The 19,922-nt window shown below is 32.4% G+C and overlaps 2 protein-coding genes across 2 annotated transcripts in view; one reads left to right on the top strand and one right to left on the bottom strand.

Annotated features, from left to right (window-relative positions):
• The window catches only part of LOC133202791 (UV radiation resistance-associated protein-like), a 34,046-nt gene extending 14,576 nt beyond the window's left edge, over positions 1-19,470 (bottom strand). The window contains exons 1-6 of the mRNA XM_061338664.1: positions 19,225-19,470; positions 16,616-16,785; positions 16,093-16,196; positions 15,081-15,256; positions 14,608-14,798; positions 13,846-14,041 (exon numbers count right to left, since the gene is read on the bottom strand). Of these exons, the coding sequence (XP_061194648.1) occupies positions 13,846-14,041; positions 14,608-14,798; positions 15,081-15,256; positions 16,093-16,196; positions 16,616-16,785; positions 19,225-19,331 (944 nt within the window). The 5' untranslated portion in view covers positions 19,332-19,470. The remainder of the gene's footprint in view (positions 1-13,845; positions 14,042-14,607; positions 14,799-15,080; positions 15,257-16,092; positions 16,197-16,615; positions 16,786-19,224) is intronic.
• On the top strand, positions 5,573-11,928 carry LOC133202790 (ragulator complex protein LAMTOR4 homolog). Its single transcript, XM_061338663.1, has 4 exons — positions 5,573-5,639; positions 5,984-6,071; positions 7,144-7,261; positions 10,415-11,928. Exons 2-4 carry the CDS (start codon positions 5,991-5,993, stop codon positions 10,510-10,512), a joined length of 297 nt encoding a protein of 98 aa, XP_061194647.1. The 5' UTR covers positions 5,573-5,639; positions 5,984-5,990; the 3' UTR covers positions 10,513-11,928.
• Positions 19,471-19,922: the final 452 nt, after the last annotated feature.

Genomic DNA, 19,922 nt, shown 5'->3' with positions numbered 1-19,922 from the left:
AATATAATAATAAAGCCCTATCTTCTTTCATTCAAAAGTTATTACCAATGTTTAAGTTTCTGAATCTGAAAAGTATGTCAAACTTAAAAGGTCAAGATCAGGGGTCAAAACCCTAGCACATTTAAAAAGGTCTGTCACAGGTAATGCACATGTCATGAATTCGATCTCTATCTTCTCTCAATCAAAACTTACCACCAATGGAAATATTTTTGGGAAAAAAATTTAAAGATCAAGGTCACAGGGTCAAAAATTACAGTAAATTTTGGGAAAGATCTTGTCAAATGTAATGCACATGTCAAACATGAATGCCCTATCTTCTCTCATTCAAAAGTTATAATAATGTTAAAATTTTTGAAAAGTAGGTCAAACTTCAAGGGCAAGGTCACAAGTAGCTGCAGAACTTTAGTTCTTGGGCTGAAAAAAATCCGATGGACAAACCAGAGAGCTACAGATCCAAAAGAGCTGTGCTGTAAATCAAAGGTTTTTACAATGCTTCTCAACCAGGGAGCTACAGTTCTGCAGCTAGGTCACAAGGTAAAAAAATCATAGTACATTTGGAAACGTCTTGTCACAGGTAATGTAAATGTGAAATATGAAACACCAGCTACCTTTTTTAATTCAAAATTATGACCAAGGTTAAAGTTTTTGTGACAGACTGATGGATAGACCGAGAGTCAAACAAGATTTAACATTCCCTCACTTTCGCGAGAGCACTAAGGGACGATAATAAATATCAGTATGCATAAAAACAGTATACTGTACTTATTCAAACAAATAACAACAGTTTTTTTTTTCACGTAATGATAATTTAAAATTTATATTGGTCCATGAAGTAACAAGTATAGGAGTTAATATGATTCTGATTTGAAGTTACTATTGTTAAGAAACACTTTTTACTGATTTTCAGTTCTGAAAATTGTATGCATATAAGAGTCTATTCTTCTCTTATAATACCTATATTGTAATCTATGTAGGTATATTGAATGGTAAGTAAGAATTCATTAGAAAATTTAAGAATTTCATTTGTCATGAATGGACAAGCAATTCTGGAATTTGCTTCTTCCTGTTGACAGTCAAAAGTACATGTATTTGTGTTTTCTTTTTTATATACATAACAGTGCCTGGCAAAGCACTAACAGAGCTGTCATCATTACAAATAACTATAAGAGGGAAATACATGTATTAAATATTTTGTTCATTAGCAAAATACATTGTAGATTTAATTCAATTTTTTATTTGAAAAAAAAAAATGCTCAAAACATCAAGTGAAACATAGGAAACTAGATGTCATAGGAAAATAGTTAATGGTAATAAGACTTAGTACTGGTACATTCAAAAATACTGAAATGTATTTGAAGTGAAATCAATTCCCATGCATTCAAAAACATCGTTAGCAAGTCTAGCTCTATATAGACTGTGTATATGAACAAAGGAATTCTGTTCAGGAAAATTTTGAGGAGTCCTCTAAACATTGATATATCATTTAATTCGCAACATCTTAAATTTTATTTTGGAAATTCAATGTAGTTTTTCTCAGTGCTCTAGCTTCCCCACTTCTCATAAAAAAAGCATTAATTTCCATAAGTCTTTTGTTATGATCTATAGATACAGAATTTAGATCCATTCTGGGTTCCTGAAAAAATGTATATACATGTATATCAGTAAACTAAGTATGAATTACTGTATATATACATGATATATGGAGTTATAAATTTTATTGAATATTACTTCTGCATTTCTAACATTGCTTTGAGAATTGTCTACCTTACATTGTGTGACTTAAAGCCATTACTTGACGGTGCATGTTCAAGGTTCATATCATTGACAAATCAAACATATAGAAATGATTCATTTTTCAGGCTTTTTTATGCATCATTTTTCAGGCTTTTTTTTTTAAAGGGAAGTGGGAGAAGAATAAACTTGGAGAAATGCAGGAACAATATATTTATTTTAAAATATGACCTGTTCAAATCAGAGACATTAATAAACAAATTCACAGCTCTGTCATAAACAAGTTTTTTTTTTTTGGGGGGGGGGGGGGGGGCTAAAATTGGGTGAAGGTCATGGCAATTTACTCTTCATATTGGATTTACATTTTGATCTTAAGTTTAAGTTTAGTTCTATTATATATAGGTGTATGAATTTTCAAGTTTTGAAACTATACATTGGAAAATGATAGCAAACTATGTAACTCAAAAAGGTCAATGATGGAAAATTGGAGAAATCTTGGAGATATGGCCAACCACCAGTCAATTGTTGCTTTTTTTCAAATTCCTCTTTTCTTTATGTACATATTACTTTGTTTTTAAATATACTTTTGTCAATCTTTATTATATACCTATTATCAATTTTTCATACATAATTTGCTCTTTCATGCACAGTGGCGGATCCAGAAGTCCACCTGGGGGGGTTTTGAGGCCCGTAGGGCCGAAGGGGGAGGGCATGGGAGGGGGTGTCCCCCTCCCATAGGTGGGGGTTTTCTTTAAAAATGGCTCCAAATAGTACATTTTCCAGCATTTTAGATTGAATTAGTTAGTTTTTGGCCACTTTTTTCCTAGTTGTTTTTCAAGACCGACCTACCCAAATTTTCAAGAAATTGAACAAAAAATTAAAATTTTGGGATTATTTTTAACTTCCATGTTAACTTGAAAAATGAGACTTTTCTAAAAAAAAAAATTAAATGTAAAATCTGATAAAATTAGAAATATCGCCATTTGCTATATAATATCCAATTCTTCATTTTAAAATGCACGTCCAACACACTGTCGCATGTGAAGCTTTGTCTACCAAAATACAACTGCATGATGAGCAATTTTCCAACACTTAGAACATTCGAATTCTGTGTAGAAACCCTAATTACTCTTTTCAACTAATTGACTATACTGTTCATATATTTTTTGATATAAACACATAATGATATTTCATATTGAAGAATAAATATAAATTATTTTGGAAAAAAATTGGAATTATTGCTTATTCACTGGGGGGGGGGGGGGGGGTAATTATAATTTCTAACATAAATGCACTCTTTAATTCTTTTTTTTTTTTTACCCACTTACCTGCCCTAAGTTTGAAAAAAAAGTCTTGAAAAACAATCAATAAAAAAGTTGCCAATTCTTGTTTTAACAAGACCTCTAATTTATACGTATTAGTTTTACCACAATTCATTTTACAAAGTTGTAACCATTAGTTGAGTTTTATTCAACATCAATCTACTGTAATTTAAAAAAATGCAGATCTTTTGCTTTTTAAAATTGCATTGTAACTTCCATCTACAAAAGGAATACTTTCAATGTGCTTTTTTGGTACAGGTCACAACGTGTTTCAACTAGTATACGTCCCTGATGTATTAATTAATTTTTTTTCTATTAAATAATAATCACAGTTTATTCACGTAGTTCAATAAAGTAACATTCAATTATCAAAGAAAGAAGAAAATTCTCGAAACAATATTACTTTAGCCAAAACAAAACCGTAATAACTCTGTGCAGTTTTGGTTGTTAGTGTATGATGCTGCGTCATCACTAGCTGCACGGACTATCATGATCTCTGCATGTACAGTACTGTTGATTACCTGTATATTGTGTGCGCTCAAGCGGAAAGGGATTTCGCATGGTGACTGTTTATTTCACCTCTTTATGTAAAACAATGGGCTTGGATAGAGTCGCATTTATGCAATACATTGTTAAAATGACACTTGTAAAAAAATTTTTTTTTGATCGGGCGGGGGGGGGGGGGGGTCCCGACCCCCCCCAAACCCCCCTGAATCCGCCACTGATGCAGAACTCATTCAATAACATCATTTTGACATGTCATATTCCATTCCCCAAAAGTGAAAACATTACTGGTGAATGTAGCTGCTAATTCCTAAAACTTGTAAGACACCATTTTTTACTTAGTATATTAACTGATTTCTTTATTCTCCCCCCCCCCCCCCCCCCCCCCCCCCCCGAATTGTTTAAAATGTTTTTAAAAAGTCTGAAAACTTCCAAGTAATGAGAAGTCCCAGATATTACAACTAGAGAATGTTATATTACAATATTCATTAAATAAGATAAAGTTAAAGTAATTGCTGTATCCCAACAGTATAACAAGTGTAGATATTAATTTTTATTTTAAATATTTTTTACATATTATAATGACATATATAAAAGCGTTTTAGTTACGAGTTGACTATTTGGCTTGAATTGACTTGATACTTTAAAATTAAAACGTCTTTTAATTAATAAATAAACATCTACATGTTTCAAAACTGGGATTCCATAATAAGAAACAGGTCCGGCACAATCTATTGATTTAGCTATATAGCTTGATGTAGTTATATAGCTTTATTAAGCTATTCAGAATAGCTTGATTTAGCTATTTTATCACAGCTTTTTCTTAATCTCTTAATCTAACTCAGACTAACTCTGTCTCAGGCCAAGCCCTCACCATGGTTAGAATATGTCCCATATACTTGCAATGTAGCAAATCAGAGCGGATTGGACTGCTCCGAAATGAATTTGAAGAATACAAAAGGAGTTGCACTGAAAATAACTACCAAATTAACCATAACAAACCTTTTTGAAATTGTACATGCCTTTTAACCTAAAAAAAATAATCCATATAAATGCGAAAATTCAACTCATTTTCTCAACGTTTTTTCCTCGCTTCAAATTCACATGCCATGTTGATGTTTGGAACTCTCTGGATTGTTAATAGAAAATACAAAGAGTTTGAGTTATTGCCCGTCTTTATTTTGCTACATTACCAATACACAGAACGAATTCTATTGTTAAACCGGGTCCGTAGGACAACATCATTTTAACGATAGAACGTTCGATCTAGGTAGAGTGCAGTTACCAAAACAATGCACGGAAATTCATCTTTTGCTTAAAAGTATTCAAATGCTGCAATGTTAGAACTATCTTTGATTTTGCTTGTTGTCTTGATAGCGAATAGTACTTATATGAATCAACAGTCAAATACATGCGACTTTTTGTCTATGTCTTACAAAAAAAAAAAAAAAACAAACAAACAAAAAAAAACACAATTTTCTGAAAAACTGCATATGAATAGCTTTATCAAGCTTGAATAGCTTAATAAAGCTATATAGCTATATCAAGCTAAATAGCTAAATCAAGAGATTGTGCTGGACCTGAGAAATATCGATTGTAAATTTTTCTATTTTCAATTTTCCTGACCTGGTAACTTGGCAGCTCAAATACGTTTGATGTGTTGATTAAGTCAACCATTTCTAGGTACACATTATATGCACAGGAGATTCAATGTCATCCGTTCAAAACTGAAGTCATGGTTATAAAATTATTGATCATTAACAAGGAGGTGTCAGTTTTAGTTCATCCACCATTTTTAACATCTCGCATATATCACGTGACACTCATCCCTTTCTTTAGTATCTGGACCTATTTCCTTGAAGTCTTTATTTCTGTTTTTTCCATTCTTCATAATACACAGAAAGGAAGTTCTATTTATCATAAGTTTATTTGCACTAAACATTGTTAATTCCTGTACAAGTTTCCCTATGTCTATATTTAACGAGATTTCGTGTCACATGATCACACATTGAACTTCCGGTTGTCTGCTTAAGTTTAGCACGTAGAGACTGACAGAGATTTTGTTATTGATATCCTCAGGAAGTAATTTATATTTTCATTTAAATGCTTTTAATGTTAGTTGATTACTTATTTTATTTTATGACTCAAATTGAATACTATTCTGTGTTAGGCCTATGCAGTACATTAAGTTCGAAGGGGGGGGGGGGTCAAGTCAAGAGTCTGAAAGGGTCTTTCTAGTGTGCCCCTATGCATCACTCACATATTATTATAGTGATATATGTATGAGTTGAGTGATAAAATACTATAAAACATTTGATAATTCGATGTACACACAAATAACAAGCTCTTTATGAGTTTCTCTTGCAGTGTCATATAATTAGTATTTACCATAATTATATGCCAATGATTCTATTATAAACTTTCAGTTCAGAAATGGCAAATGTTCAAGGGATTGACAAGATTCAAGATTCCTTAGGTTATTTGGTGTTGACTGAAGAAGGAGCAGTTATTAGTGTAAGTATTTGAAGTATTTGAACAAATCAAAACAAATTAGACCTTTATATCTGGATCATTTGATTCGAGATATGATGAAGTCTCTGCATGGAATTTGTCTTATACATTGAATTAGTTTGCCTTCATCAATACTTAAAGTTTATTTGTCCATAATAAATAATTATAGAGGACTGGAAAGGTATATATTGAAAGCTTGGATAAAAGTTGTATTGAATATGTATAACTGCATGCAGTGATTAGGAAGGTATCGGGTTCATTCGCCCTATCTACCTGTTCGCATGAGTCCGCGCAGGGTCCGTTCGCCATTATTCTTGTTCGCCCTATATCTCGTTCGCCCTATTATATATTTATACTGTATATAGTAAATATCAACATTTATTATTAATTTTATTCAATATTTTATGACTTGGTGTTTTTTTTCAAATGTTGCTACGGTATTTTTTTTCATTTACCGTAATCTTAATTAAATAATTCAAATTTGATATTTATGCTCTATACATGCTTAATTGATTTAATTATACTTAATAATGTCACTGTAATTTAGGGAATCATTGACCTATCTGCGTTATGTTTTGAAAACAATTAAAGGACTGCGACGTTAATTTCTGTTGGTCTGCCGGGTCTGTGATAGTACAGGTATTTATAGTGTGACCACATGCATACATCTGTTTCTCCTGTGTGCAATTTATGTACCAATGTACATATAATTTATTTAAAAAACCCATTGGTTCATTATTCAACTTTCTGCAATATAAATAAGGCGAACGGACCCTGTGCGAACAAGTTTTAGGGCGATCGAACTCTGGGCGAACGGGAATTAGGGCGAATGGCGTCAAGGGCGAAAAAGTTTTAGGGCGAACGAACATACAACCGATTGGGTAGACCATAATTAAAGGTCAATGGGACTATAGAAAGATCTTTTTAAATTTATAATTAATCTGAACTGATAAAAAATATGCCATATATGACTTTAATTTTTGTTTGAGTCTAATTTTCATAATAAGTTAACATTTATACCTTATGCTTTTTGTTTTAACCTTGTATTTTGGTGATAATAATACCAATCCTATAGTCAGGTGGAGATCTTCAGAATGCTGAGGCATTAGCTGATGGACTGACAAAGCTTGTGTTTACAGCCAGTAGAATACCAGTATCCCCAGACAGAAGAGAAACTTTTCAGAAGATTTCAGGTCAATATTTAATTTCTCTTAATTTTTTTCACAATTGTTGCACATACTAATAAGATTTAAAAGCACTATAAAAGGTTGATAAAGATTGAAAATCCAAGACTTTCCCTGTTATTAAGATCCAATATTGCCTCTTTTGTTCTGTTTGTTTTCTCTATGACTTTTAGGGAATGTAGAGTTGCAAACAAGTCATGTCAGGAGAATGCACTCTTTATATTTTGTACAATTTCTCTCTGTCGTACCTCTATTGGTGCTAAAGCTTGTTAGAATTTAGCAAAATGTTATAAAATTAGTTATATTTTAATAAGAAGAGGTATGGCATTGCTGGGTATGGAACTCAGTAGCTACCAAGGCCATTGTCAAAAGCACATGATGTCATTTAAAAAGTTTTGCTACATTTCTTTGCCGAACTAGAACCTAATGTATAAAGGCTACAAAATATTTAAATGTATAATTATCAAATTAAAACATATCTGTATCATATATAGACATAGAATAATTAAGAGCATTTAAAACTGTGGATTTTAAGTAGGTCAATATCCTTGTACTTCTTTTTGTTTGTTTATTACTCTCAAACCATACAATGGTACATGAGGTACATGAACACATTTACATATATACAAAATATCAGGTCAAGTAAGGAAGAGTAGTATATAGATATAAAAGAAGATTATTACTGAAAACATGCCAGTATCTTTTTAACAAACAAAGAAAGCTTTATCAGTCTGTCTAAATCTGTTGTGGACATAAGGTTCTCAAATTTATAAGTATTTACATTAGATAAATATTTCTTATCAGTAAGTTTCATACAGTATTGTCCGTTTTTGTTTTGGTAAAACACATGATGTCATATTGGGAAATAAAATTTAAGAATTCAGGGTACTACAGTTTTCGCCTGAGTCCACACACATTTAATGTCAAAAGTTTAAGTCGATATGTAGACTGCTCTCCCTCATATCCTTAGCCATCTCGATCTGGGGTTGAAGTTTGGCGTGGTCTTTTCTTAGATTGTCCATGTTGTCGGTCTCTGTAGTTTTTGATCAGATTCGTTTGAGTGGTCACGCATTGATCAGCCTGAACAGGCGGCATAGGAGTATAAACTTCACCGTCAATGTATAGCATATCACGAACAAGTTTCACTTTTTTCTTATCCTTTCTGGCCTGTCGCATGACGGGATATAATTTCTTTCTTTTTTCTTCTATCTCGGGGGATATTGCTCATTGACCCATACATGCGTTCCGCTTAGCTTTTGGGGAGCACGTGTTCATATGAACTCACGATCTTTAAAGAAGGTGAATTTAGCCACTATATTGCGGGGGTGTTCATTAAAATCATTCCATCTCCCCATCCTGTGCACTCTTTCAAAGGATATTTCATAATATGGTTTAAATCTACCTTGGATAAAGTCCTGCAATACTGCTTCAGTATTTTCATTTTTCTCTTCTCATATTCTGCTAAAAAGTAGATTGTCCCTCATGGAACGGGCTTTTAGATCAATCATGGACTCCTGTAGATTGACACTTGCTTCATTCAATGCCTGAATATCTTCCTTGATCTTCTGACCTTGTTGATCTTTTCCCTCTCGTAACTCAACCATCTCTTCTCCGTTTTCAGTAATCTGTTTTGTGTTGGATTCTACTGATACTTTTACTGCATCGAATATATTTCCTAGAGAACACACATTAGATTCTAATTCTTTGTGATCGTTTTTGATAGTTTTGATTTCTTCTTCTATCTTGTTGACCTGAGACGTTATCGTATTTACTGCTATGCTGTTACTGCCATTCCTTAAAAGCAATGGGCCTTGGCCCCTTTAGGGCCTACGCTTCATTACTTTTGAGTAATTGAGAGGAACTTGGACATTAATGTGTTTCATTTTTATCTTTATAAAACCTGACATACTGTGAGTGTATAAGATTTGATAGAAAGGAACTTTTACTAAATCAAGTACATTGCTAAATGCATTGTATATTTATCTAGGACATTCAGAATGCACTATATCAAATCTACACTAACTTTTCAAAAAGTGATTTTCCACAAAATATTGTACATGCTAAACATAAACTGGACTGGTGTACTACATGTACTTAAAATCAGCATGGCAACCCATGCTGATTTATAGGTTGGTAATGATGGAAATAACAAGTGCCAGCACTTGCCTCTGAATTACCTAAAGTTCACTTCATCAGTTTGCCCTTTGCATTAAACTGGAATTTCATTCATGATTTAAACATAAAAACAAGCGCAAAGACAGCTTGTATGTATTGCAGTGCTTCATTGTTTTATGTAAGGCACCATGCAAGTTTAATTTTGTTCTAATTTGTTGTATGTAGTAGATAAACCAAACTTGCTGTAGCAGCTTATTTGGCTTTGATGGGTGCTCTATTTAATGTTTGTGTGTCTTAAGTAAGGATGTAGTCCTTAGTTAAGATAGAGATGTCAGGATTGGACATTAATGCATTTGTTAAATGATGATAAAGAGCATGAGCCACTTAGGGCCTTTTTTGGCTCTGAGAATTTCTGTAAAATGGAAACTGCTCAGTTTTAGTTGAAAATGCAGTATTTATAGCCTGGACACTTGGTGACCGTGTATCTATTGAACCTGACGTTATTTTCTCTCTAGTCAATGCATTATGACGTCATAAATGCGTCATTTTTCCCATATCCTGTAAATTCCATTAAAAATGGACAAAAGTTGAGATATTTTTTCAATTTTTCATATAGAGCACAACCTCTGATCCAAAATATGCAATTACATAATGAAAGATCTGTTTCTGAAGATCACACAACAAGTTTTAATTTTTGGATCATGGGCTGTGCTCATATTTCAATTCTTTGCTGAAGGTAGTCAAATATGCGTGTTTTCTGCAAAATTCAAGAACATTGCATTTTCTCAAAGCCTGTTTACCAATAACTGGATTCTCAAAATGAAACTTTGTTATAGGAAATGAAAGCACTATGTCTCTACTTTATTTTGATATATGAATTGGGACAGAGGGTGATAGTCAATTAAATGATATAAGGACACGGCCATTTTATGCATAAAGTGAACCTAGCTCTTTAATACATTTATAAAAATGAAACAATGTTGGCAAGAATATTAGATAATTCTGCATGTTTTAAGGATCAAACTGGTTTTCTTTTTTATTTTGCAGTGATATGGGAAGATTTCATGTATGTAATCACAGTATCAAACCACAAGATATACATCTGTAAGAGGCCTTATTCTCCACAAGACCCAGCTATTGCTTAAAAATTTTATTCGATGTATATGTGAAGCCTTGGTTGAACAGAGTTAAGAGACCATGCAGGTATATCACTCTGTGTAGAGTTTGTGTGTGTCGAGGAGAAACTGGTGCAACTGATGCCTCTAGTGGCAATATATGTAGGTGCTGGCACAGAGGGACATCATCATATATTTATATTTGAGTCTAAATAAATGCTTCCTATTTGTGTCAGAAAGAAAATCTTTACTCAAAAATGTTCTTATTTCTCTTGAATACTGCATGTATTTTTTTTAATGATATATTTAGGCATGTGCAATGTTTATCGGTTTACCAGTATATCATGATTTTTATTGCGTGATATGTATTGTGCACATATTGTGATACGGAGACTAAAATACCGGCATTTAGTATGTAATTATTAATTCCAGGAATAATTTTTTTTTTGGTTCAACTTCTAGAAGTACAGTTATAGGAATTATACGAATTGTAAAAAATGTTGTAAAACAGTAAAACAATGGCATCCTAGCATCCATACATGCCTTATTAATATTTGAATAAAAATTTTAAAAAAGTGAAGTTATGTTATGAAACTAAATTTGTTAGAAAAATTATGAAAATTCATTAAAAATTTAAGTAAAAATTATATGCAAAATATCATATTTTTGAGAAAAATCGTGATATATTGTGATACAAAATTTTCGGCGATACCCATCCCTAGATATATTGACTCTATTTACTTATAAATTTGTTACAGAAAAATAATGAATTTTTCTTACCTACCAACTGATGTCAAATAGTGAATAGCTAGGGTAAAAAGATTAAATTTAGAAATTTTTGTACACTGTTTCAATATTTTCTTCTACTGTTGTCCAGAATTCAATTTACATTGAATGTCAGATGCAGATACATGTAGCTTTGATTTCATTCATTTCTAGTAAACAGAATACTAGATTTGCATTCAGTACAGTGGATCTTCACAACATCACATGTCCCGAGTCCACTCTTGGACTTGGGATCTCTGACAAACTTCATTTGATATTTAACAAGATGATGGCAGCAACATCTTTCAAGGAAATTACAAATTCTGATTTTTTTTTCATCTCTCAGCTAATAACATCGAGCCTTTCAGAGAAAATCAACCTGTTACACATACACTGAAGTGTCAATTGTTTACTTTTATTTTTTTTATGACAACTTTATACGAAAGCTCCTATTTGATTGAGAAATGAGAGAAGCTGCCCCCCCCCCCACCCCCCAAAGTTTGTCAGCTAGGGTCCCAGAGCAATAAGTGTGGTTGAAAGATTTCATATGTCAAATATGTGACTGTGTAATATAATCATGTGACATTTCATAAAGAATCAACTTATCATGTTGGATTACATTAATGAAAAAACATATCTTTAGATTTGTAAATATAATAATAAAACAAGACTTCAATTTTGTGTGCTTGTTTATTATTGATATGAAACAAAAAAAATGAACAATCCTTAAAAAGAATAAAATCAATCTGTAAAGTCCAAGAAAACTTTATAAAAAAGAAACCCTGATTACTACTAGAGCCAACATTAAACAGAAAGATGCAATTTGATTTTTACAACAAGCATTTAAGTTGGTAATAGTTACATAATGCCATATAAAGAAAGCCTTGTTCATACAAGATCGGTTAAATTTATATTAGTAAGGTACTCTCTGGTGTCTGAGACCTTTATAATGATGCATTTTGCAAGGAAAATTGGAGAAACTCGAAGTATAAATCATGGATATAAATGCAAACTTTTGTCATTTGAGATTCTGAGGATCAGCAGAAAATCTGTTATGACAAAATATTATAATACACCTGAGGATTATTGAAGTATTTTCAAAGCAAAATGTGACAATAAAAGTAAAATGCAAATAAAAAAAGCAATCATTGCACCAAAGCTAGATATGTTTATTAAAAAAAGGATAAAAATGTGAGAACAAAGGCAAGTACTGGTAATCCCATTGGGATGAGAATATGTCAATATGTGATGTAAATTGCTATCTCAAGTAATAATTTTTGCTGTAGATGATCTTTAAGTAAAAACAATGCTATAATTGCATTTAAAATCCTCTTAAAATCATATAAATTAGCCCATTAAACTATTTGGAGGCATATTCAGTTTTAAAACAAATAGAGAGCCAGTTTGATTGCTGATACACGGTATATCTTGCGTTGCTTGCAAAGGCTGAGCTTGTTTAGTTTTCATATGTATCACAGAGTGTATTGGTAAGTGTACAGAAAAGAAATTTTAACTTGGATTTCAATCTATTTCGCATGGAAATTTTCATTTGTCTAAATTCAATGATAAATATCACTCCATACATGAGAAAAACACCATTTCACTTTAAAACATGATTGTTGTTTCTAAATATAAAATAAATACCAACTTTTAACTATAACTAACAGCAATAACAACAATGCATACTATTATTTAGGTATTATTAATATCTAACAATTGATCGTAAATATCAAATACACACTTTAACAAAAATACCTTAAACAAGAAAACGATGTATCACTATCACAGTGTAAAATAATTAATTCGGCACTGCCAGTTTTCAACTATAATTTTATAAATAACATTAAGGATTATATCATATTACAATCATTAAGGACGGTCATGAATGGTTGTATAAATTATTTTTTTTTAAAAATCAACCTTCAAGGCCTATTTCAGCGCTAGTGGCATTTCAGCAACAAAACAGACTTATTATTATAACATTAACCTTGTTTTTCCAAAATAGTACTTGGATCCAAATGTAGTACATGTATTAATAGCTAAGTGATTGTGAGACTTAAAAAAATTCTAATCATTGATTTGAACAACATTGGTAGTTTTAGTCAGTGTCAGGATAGTTTAGTCACCTTTGAGAATTTTCTTTAACACTCTTTTGTAAAAGGAAGAAGAGTTTGCCATAAATTTGTTATTTTCACTGTAAAAATACATGTCAGACTCTGTGAAAATGTCATAGATAAATTATGGTATTTTACTGTTGAAAATGTAATAAGCATTCTAATTTCTGATATGCTTCTCCTGGATTAAGATATTTTGTTCCTGGATGGCAACCTTAAAGTGGAAATGCAAATAATATGAAAATAAATAATAATAAGGTTAAAATGCAAGTACATACTCTATATAAATGAATTCAAAGCATAAAAATAAAAATAAATTAAAAAAAAATAGGGGTAACAATCTATATAAAATAAACCTGGTCACCACATTCTTTTGTAGGACAGGGGAAACTACTGGACTTGATGGGATGTACCTCAATAATCTACTCTAAAAACTATAATCAAACCAAAGTATATCATTGTTCAATTTTAAGATTAATCTATGGTAGTTTGCTTCACAAGTCGCATTACAATGGCTATAAGATCTGCGGCTCTCTTTTGACCAATGGCAAGAACTTCTTCATGAGTGGTGTTCTCTATGGAATCGTAACTTAAGCAGCATTTATCTGTAATAAGGGAGAGACCAAACACCTTCAGGCCCATGTGTCTGGCTACAATGGCCTCAGCAACAGTGCTCATTCCTGTAACAATCAAATGTTTACATTTAAGCACCTGTTATTCTTTTGGAACTGGGTGTTTTTTTTAACTTTCTTATCTAAAACTCTCTCTCTCTCTCTCTCTCTCTCTCTCTCTCTCTCTATATATATATATATATACCGGTAATAGGAAAAAAAATCTAGGAATCAAACCCTTATTTCTGCATTACTAGTCAAGTGCTCTTACCATAGCTGCAGAACTGCAGCTCCCTGAAAAAAATTGTATTGACAAACCAGTCTGTCAACATATTTTTTTTTTTGAGAGCTACAGTTCTGCAGCTACCCAGGCTGATATCAACAATCCATGATACCTGAATCACTTTATATATAAATCTCACAAATATTCTGTACAACTACAGTGTATTATTGAATAGAGTCAAAACTTAACTGTAGATAAAAATTTCTAATGTATCAGAAAAAGTATTTTAATTTTAATAGGAATATGAAAGATAATCAGAAACCCAAACTTAAATGACTAAATTATGTAGTAAATGTCACTGGCATTCTAGTTATAGAAGCTGATGACCTTGCAACAAAGTACAGCTTCTTACCTACTGCATCACCACCAAAGGCTTTAAGTAACCTTGACTCAGCCACAGTTTCAAAGGTTGGTCCCCCAATCATTACATAAGTTCCTTCTCTCATGTATTTACTTAGACCAAGTTCTTCAAAAACCTTTTTGCAAGTAGCACGAAGGTCAGCATCATAGGTATTTACTGTTGCTAGGAAACGTGGACCAAATCTGGAAGAAAAATACATGTACATCTAGTATAAAGATAGTAGACAATTACGAATATTTATGATAAATACAAGATTACTACTCAAAATTAATCATCACAAAAGTAGCAGGAATTAGTTTTGTCAGAATTGAACACAGGATAATTCATTAATATTCATGAGTTAATTTCAAACAGAATAACACACTGTATGAGGATATGAATGAATTAGCAAGAGACATAAGCTTTAAAAATTGATCTTAAGTATATTAGGACAAAATCAATGTGGTTCAATGTCTTGGTAATACCTTTCATCATTATATCCACGCAGCACACACTCCCCAGTTAGACCAGGCATATCTATATGATCCCGTATAATCATCATGTCTCCGACATTGTATTCTGGATTGATGCCTCCCGCAGCATTGGTCAGTAACACAGTAGTGACTCCGAGAGCCTTCATAACTCGAATTGGAATTGTAGTCTGTATGAAAGATTATTATTTTGTAATGCCCAAAATATTACAATGTAAATAGGAAAAAAAGCAAATTATCTGAAAATAAAATTTGAATAATCTTGTGTTGGCAGATCACATTATTGATTGGTGTTGTGAACAAAATTATTGTGCTTTTCTGGAATGAAAGCTAGCATTTATTCTATATATTGATTATCAAACCTACAAACTTTTATCATTTAATTGGTATAAAGCCCAGAAGAGATGTTGGAAGAATTTGATGTATTACATATCATCTTGTTTATGGAAGATTTGTGTCTAGCCATCAAAAAATAAGAAACCATTCAATCATTTTCAAAGCTGATTCCACTCAAACTTGGTAGGGAAAATGTATTGCTTAAAATCAAGTATGAATGAGGGTCTTCCGAGTTCTCATCATTTAACGTTTCTTAACATGCAGAAATTAAAAAGTATGTTTTTTTAAAAACTGCTATTTTAAATAATGCCAATATCGGCAATCTTCAGTTTTGATTTTGATGTAATCCAGACAATTATATTGATTCAGATTTTTTAAACACACAAAAAACTAAATACACCTTTTAAAATGAGCCCCTGAGAAAAAAGTGCATAATCTTAAACTTCCCCCAGTCACACAATCATAGCACAATGGCTGTTTGCTATCTATTTGCTGAATACATACAGTTGAACTTCAGTACCTCAAATAAAATGGATACATCAAAGTGAGGTAGAACTCCCAACCACCATTTCTTTATGTGTTTTGACCTCGGACTCTCAACCCTCAGACATCTTTGGGGGTTTTTCTCAGTCCCTTCGAGTTTGAGATAACAAGGTTTGACTTTACTTACCTTCCACATTGGATGGCCTTCATAGCAGTGCAGACGTCCTCTCATCAACACTACTGGTTTTCCCTCTAAGTTACCAAACACCAGCTTTCCCATGTGACCAGGTACTGAAATAAAAGAAATGTACACATATATTTATTTAATTTGATACCAGAAACATTGGGTTACCTGGGGCACCTTTGTTATAAACAAATATGATTAATGGCACTAGAGTGATCAGCATTTCCTTAGGTAACTCCTGCTATAGAAAGTTTCAGAGATGATATTGAAAAAGAAGAGACAAATATTCAGGATAATGCTATGATTAAATATTTTCTGTCGATCATTAAAAATTCAACAAAACATTTTTTTTCTACTTCTATTATTTAGCACAATTTCATCAAGTAATGAAAATCAGTCCTTTTAAAGTTTTCCGAATTTCAACATATTATGCATCTAAATTCCCAATTCTCTGGACCCGGACACAGTTTAAAAATGGAAGGAAAACTCCTGAACTCTGACCTACTAAAACATGACCTTGCCTTACCTGTACTGACTGGGAAAGTTGGTATTTCGCTGTAGGGAATGACATCAGCATCTTGGACTTGATCTGCTAGGTCCCCTAGTCCTGACCCACACACAATGCCTATCTTTGGATGATGTTTGGTCCTGCCTTGTATGGACTGAGCTATGGATGTAACCTCCTCAAAGCTTGGACTATCAACAAATGATAAAACATTTACTTGAATATAAACTGCTCAAAGGTCTATATCAATGATAGTGTTGCATTAAAAAAAAAATATTGTTTTTAAACATTTGTACCATAGGACTGGCGGTAAATTTAGATTTTGCTCTGATGTTGCTGTGGTGTATTTGCCAGAAGAATCACAGTTTTTTTAAGTCACGCCCACCTTTTGGCATCAAGCCATACTGTGACAAGACCTTGACTGATGAATGAATGATGTTAATTTCCAGACCTTGGCAATTGCTGATGAATGAATTAAGTCAACATTTTCAACTCAAGAACACTAACATTGGCTTGTTGATGTTCGCTTCATAAATGTTTCTGTATGTTTTCTCCGCATATCCCTAATCAGTAAATGATACGTCCTATCTCGAATTCTCGTCATTCTCTTTCCCGTCTCCAAATACAGAGAGCAATTTCACATCAGAAGTCCCCACGTTTTTTTTTTACTTCCAATACCATTTCAAACTTTCATTAAAATGTCAGAAATCATTTCATTTTTTTTTTCTGTATGCCGATTGCCATAAAGAAAAAATTTGAATGGCGATGTTTCCCATAGCCATCCCCCCTTTTTTAAAAAAAAAAAAAAAAAAAAAAAAAAGATATAGAAAGACAAATTCTCTTTCAGAGTTGACGTCCTGAATATAAAAGCCTACAATCGCTACCCCTGTACCTGACAAAAATCATGTTTTCTGCTTCTTCAACATTCCAAGGGTACAATTCTTCACACGTACCAATTTCGAAATTTCTTATCAACGATTTGCAGTAGCAGTGCCGCAGTTAAAAATGATCCTTGCAGATGAAGACAGCTATTTATACAGACTCCGGACAATAAACCCACACCCACAATAAACAACCAGCAATTATAAACATTTTAAAAATGATTCATTTATTTAAGCCACAGTGGGTAAAGAAGAAACCCCTGGTGATTTATCAGGACAAGAAAATATTTTGTCTATTATTTTCTCTAGCTTGTACAGAAATGATTGATTATACATGTATTTCATTGTCATTTGTATTTGGTAAACTTTATGTAACAATTCAGTAGTCATGCTGCATGTAGTTGAAGGGAAGTTCAACACCCCTCTTTCCTTAAGTTACTTGTATCCTTAACATGATTAATCAATGCAATACAAATCTAATTTGTTGTAAGCTGAAGTTTATAAATGCCATAAAAATGTAGGAGTTACAAATAACATTTTTCTTTTTACTGGTCAAGGTAGCCTAGAAGTAGGGTGTTCACTTCGTGATCAGGTGGCCCCGGTTTGATTCTTGGCCACAGCACCAAGTTAAACCTAAATCATAAACATAGGTAGTGACTGTTCCTTCACCAAGCACTAGAAGTGAAAGTCCCGGGTCTCCTGGATGAGACCTTAAAAACCAAATTCTCATATCACATTAGGCGTTGGCACTTTAAAGAACCCTAACTGCTAAATGGCCCTGAGTGCCAAGTATAGGTCTAAATTTGAAGCCCTTCACCAGCATATGATGACATATCTCTATACAAGTGAAAATTTCTTGAATGGTACTTAAACAACATACAATCAATCAACTTTTTTTAAAACTTAGTCATGTTATTTACTAGTACCAAGGGCATTTGCATTAAGGGTATATTGTAAGGTAGTGTTATTTCATAACTCATAGACCATGTGTGTGATTTGTGTAACCCATTCAACAATTGAAAAAGTGGAAAATGAGGAAGGAAAATTGACACTGGCTGATTATTAAGTAATTAGGTAGTAATACATTTTGTGCATTTAGACAGGGACCTATTTACTGAGTATATTAGTAAACACACCCCTGATTTAGATAACTCTGAAAATTATGTTTTACAGCTAGCATATATATCAACATGTTAAAGGAGTTGCATTTTCAATGACATTTAATTACTCTAATCTTTCAACAAAAAAATGTGGTAAACATTCAAGTCAAAAATAAGCATACACTTATTTGGATTCAAATGAATCTAGCACATACAGAATCCCATATAAGCTAACTTAGTGTTCAAATTGTAAAATAAGGAACACAATTCAGAGGACAAGTCTTGCATTCTCATTTTAAATCAATCATGAAAAATTTCATCTACTTAAAAATCAACAAGACTGCAAAATGGCATATTTGTGTAAAATTGATTTTTTTTTTTATACTAGCAAGAATAAAGAACTTAATTAAGAATGAAGAGACTTTACCATAATTATTTGGGAGTCAAATATTTCATATAAATCATTTATTAAAGTTAACCTTCATTCATGTGATGGGTTTCACTTATGAACTCACAAGGTACGTTATTTGAAGTATAAATAACCACGGAAAAATATCCACGAAACAACAGAGAAGAATCAAGAACAAGAAATAGTTTAGCCCTCCCCCCCCCCCCTTTTGCAATTCACTTTTCGAAAATTTCTACTTACCCAACAGAATTCTCCTGTCCTTTAGACATAAATTTATCAATTAAACTTTGCAGCATAGACTTCTTATTGGACAGAAATTTTGTCACACTAAATGATGTATCAGACATTGTACTAGCTGGGCTCTGTTTTCTTATAATAAGGTCAAATTATGAATGAGTGGTCAGCTGATCACAACATTACTTATACTAATTAATTCAAAACGACGCCTTCCCAAGTCAATATTATTGCGCAATGAATGCTTTACATTGACAAATACATACCCATCCCCCATGACTGAAATTTATTGATTTCTGGGGAAAAAACCTAGCCGCTCCTTGTCAGTGTCGGTCAAAAAATATAAAAGCTAAAATATAAACTAAAACGGATATCGAACCCGATCAAAAAAGTTCGTTAGTTCACACTGATCGATGTCGAAACAAAAAACTTCTTATTCATTTATTTAATTGATCAATTATTTAAAAAATAAATAAATGAATAAGAAGTTTTTTGCCGTACGTAAGGAATTCCAGACACGTCAGCCAACTGGTTTACAAAGTTCTCTAAACTATAGTTAACATATGTTAATTATAGTTTACGGTTGTAAACTATAGTTTACAGATATTTAAAGCGCCGAATTCACAAAATTGTGATAAATATAGTTTTACAGTTGAGAAACACAGTTTAACGCCAGCATCTCTGATTTTGTATTGGAGATGCAA

This window comes from Saccostrea echinata, unplaced genomic scaffold (genome assembly GCF_033153115.1).
Source record: "Saccostrea echinata isolate AGI-Se365-2 ecotype Australia unplaced genomic scaffold, CSIRO_AGI_Sech_v1 ptg000047l, whole genome shotgun sequence".
In the NCBI taxonomy this organism is placed as follows: domain Eukaryota; kingdom Metazoa; phylum Mollusca; class Bivalvia; order Ostreida; family Ostreidae; genus Saccostrea; species Saccostrea echinata.
The sequence above is the reverse complement of the archived record's forward strand: the minus strand, read 5'-3'. Positions and strand labels throughout refer to the sequence as shown.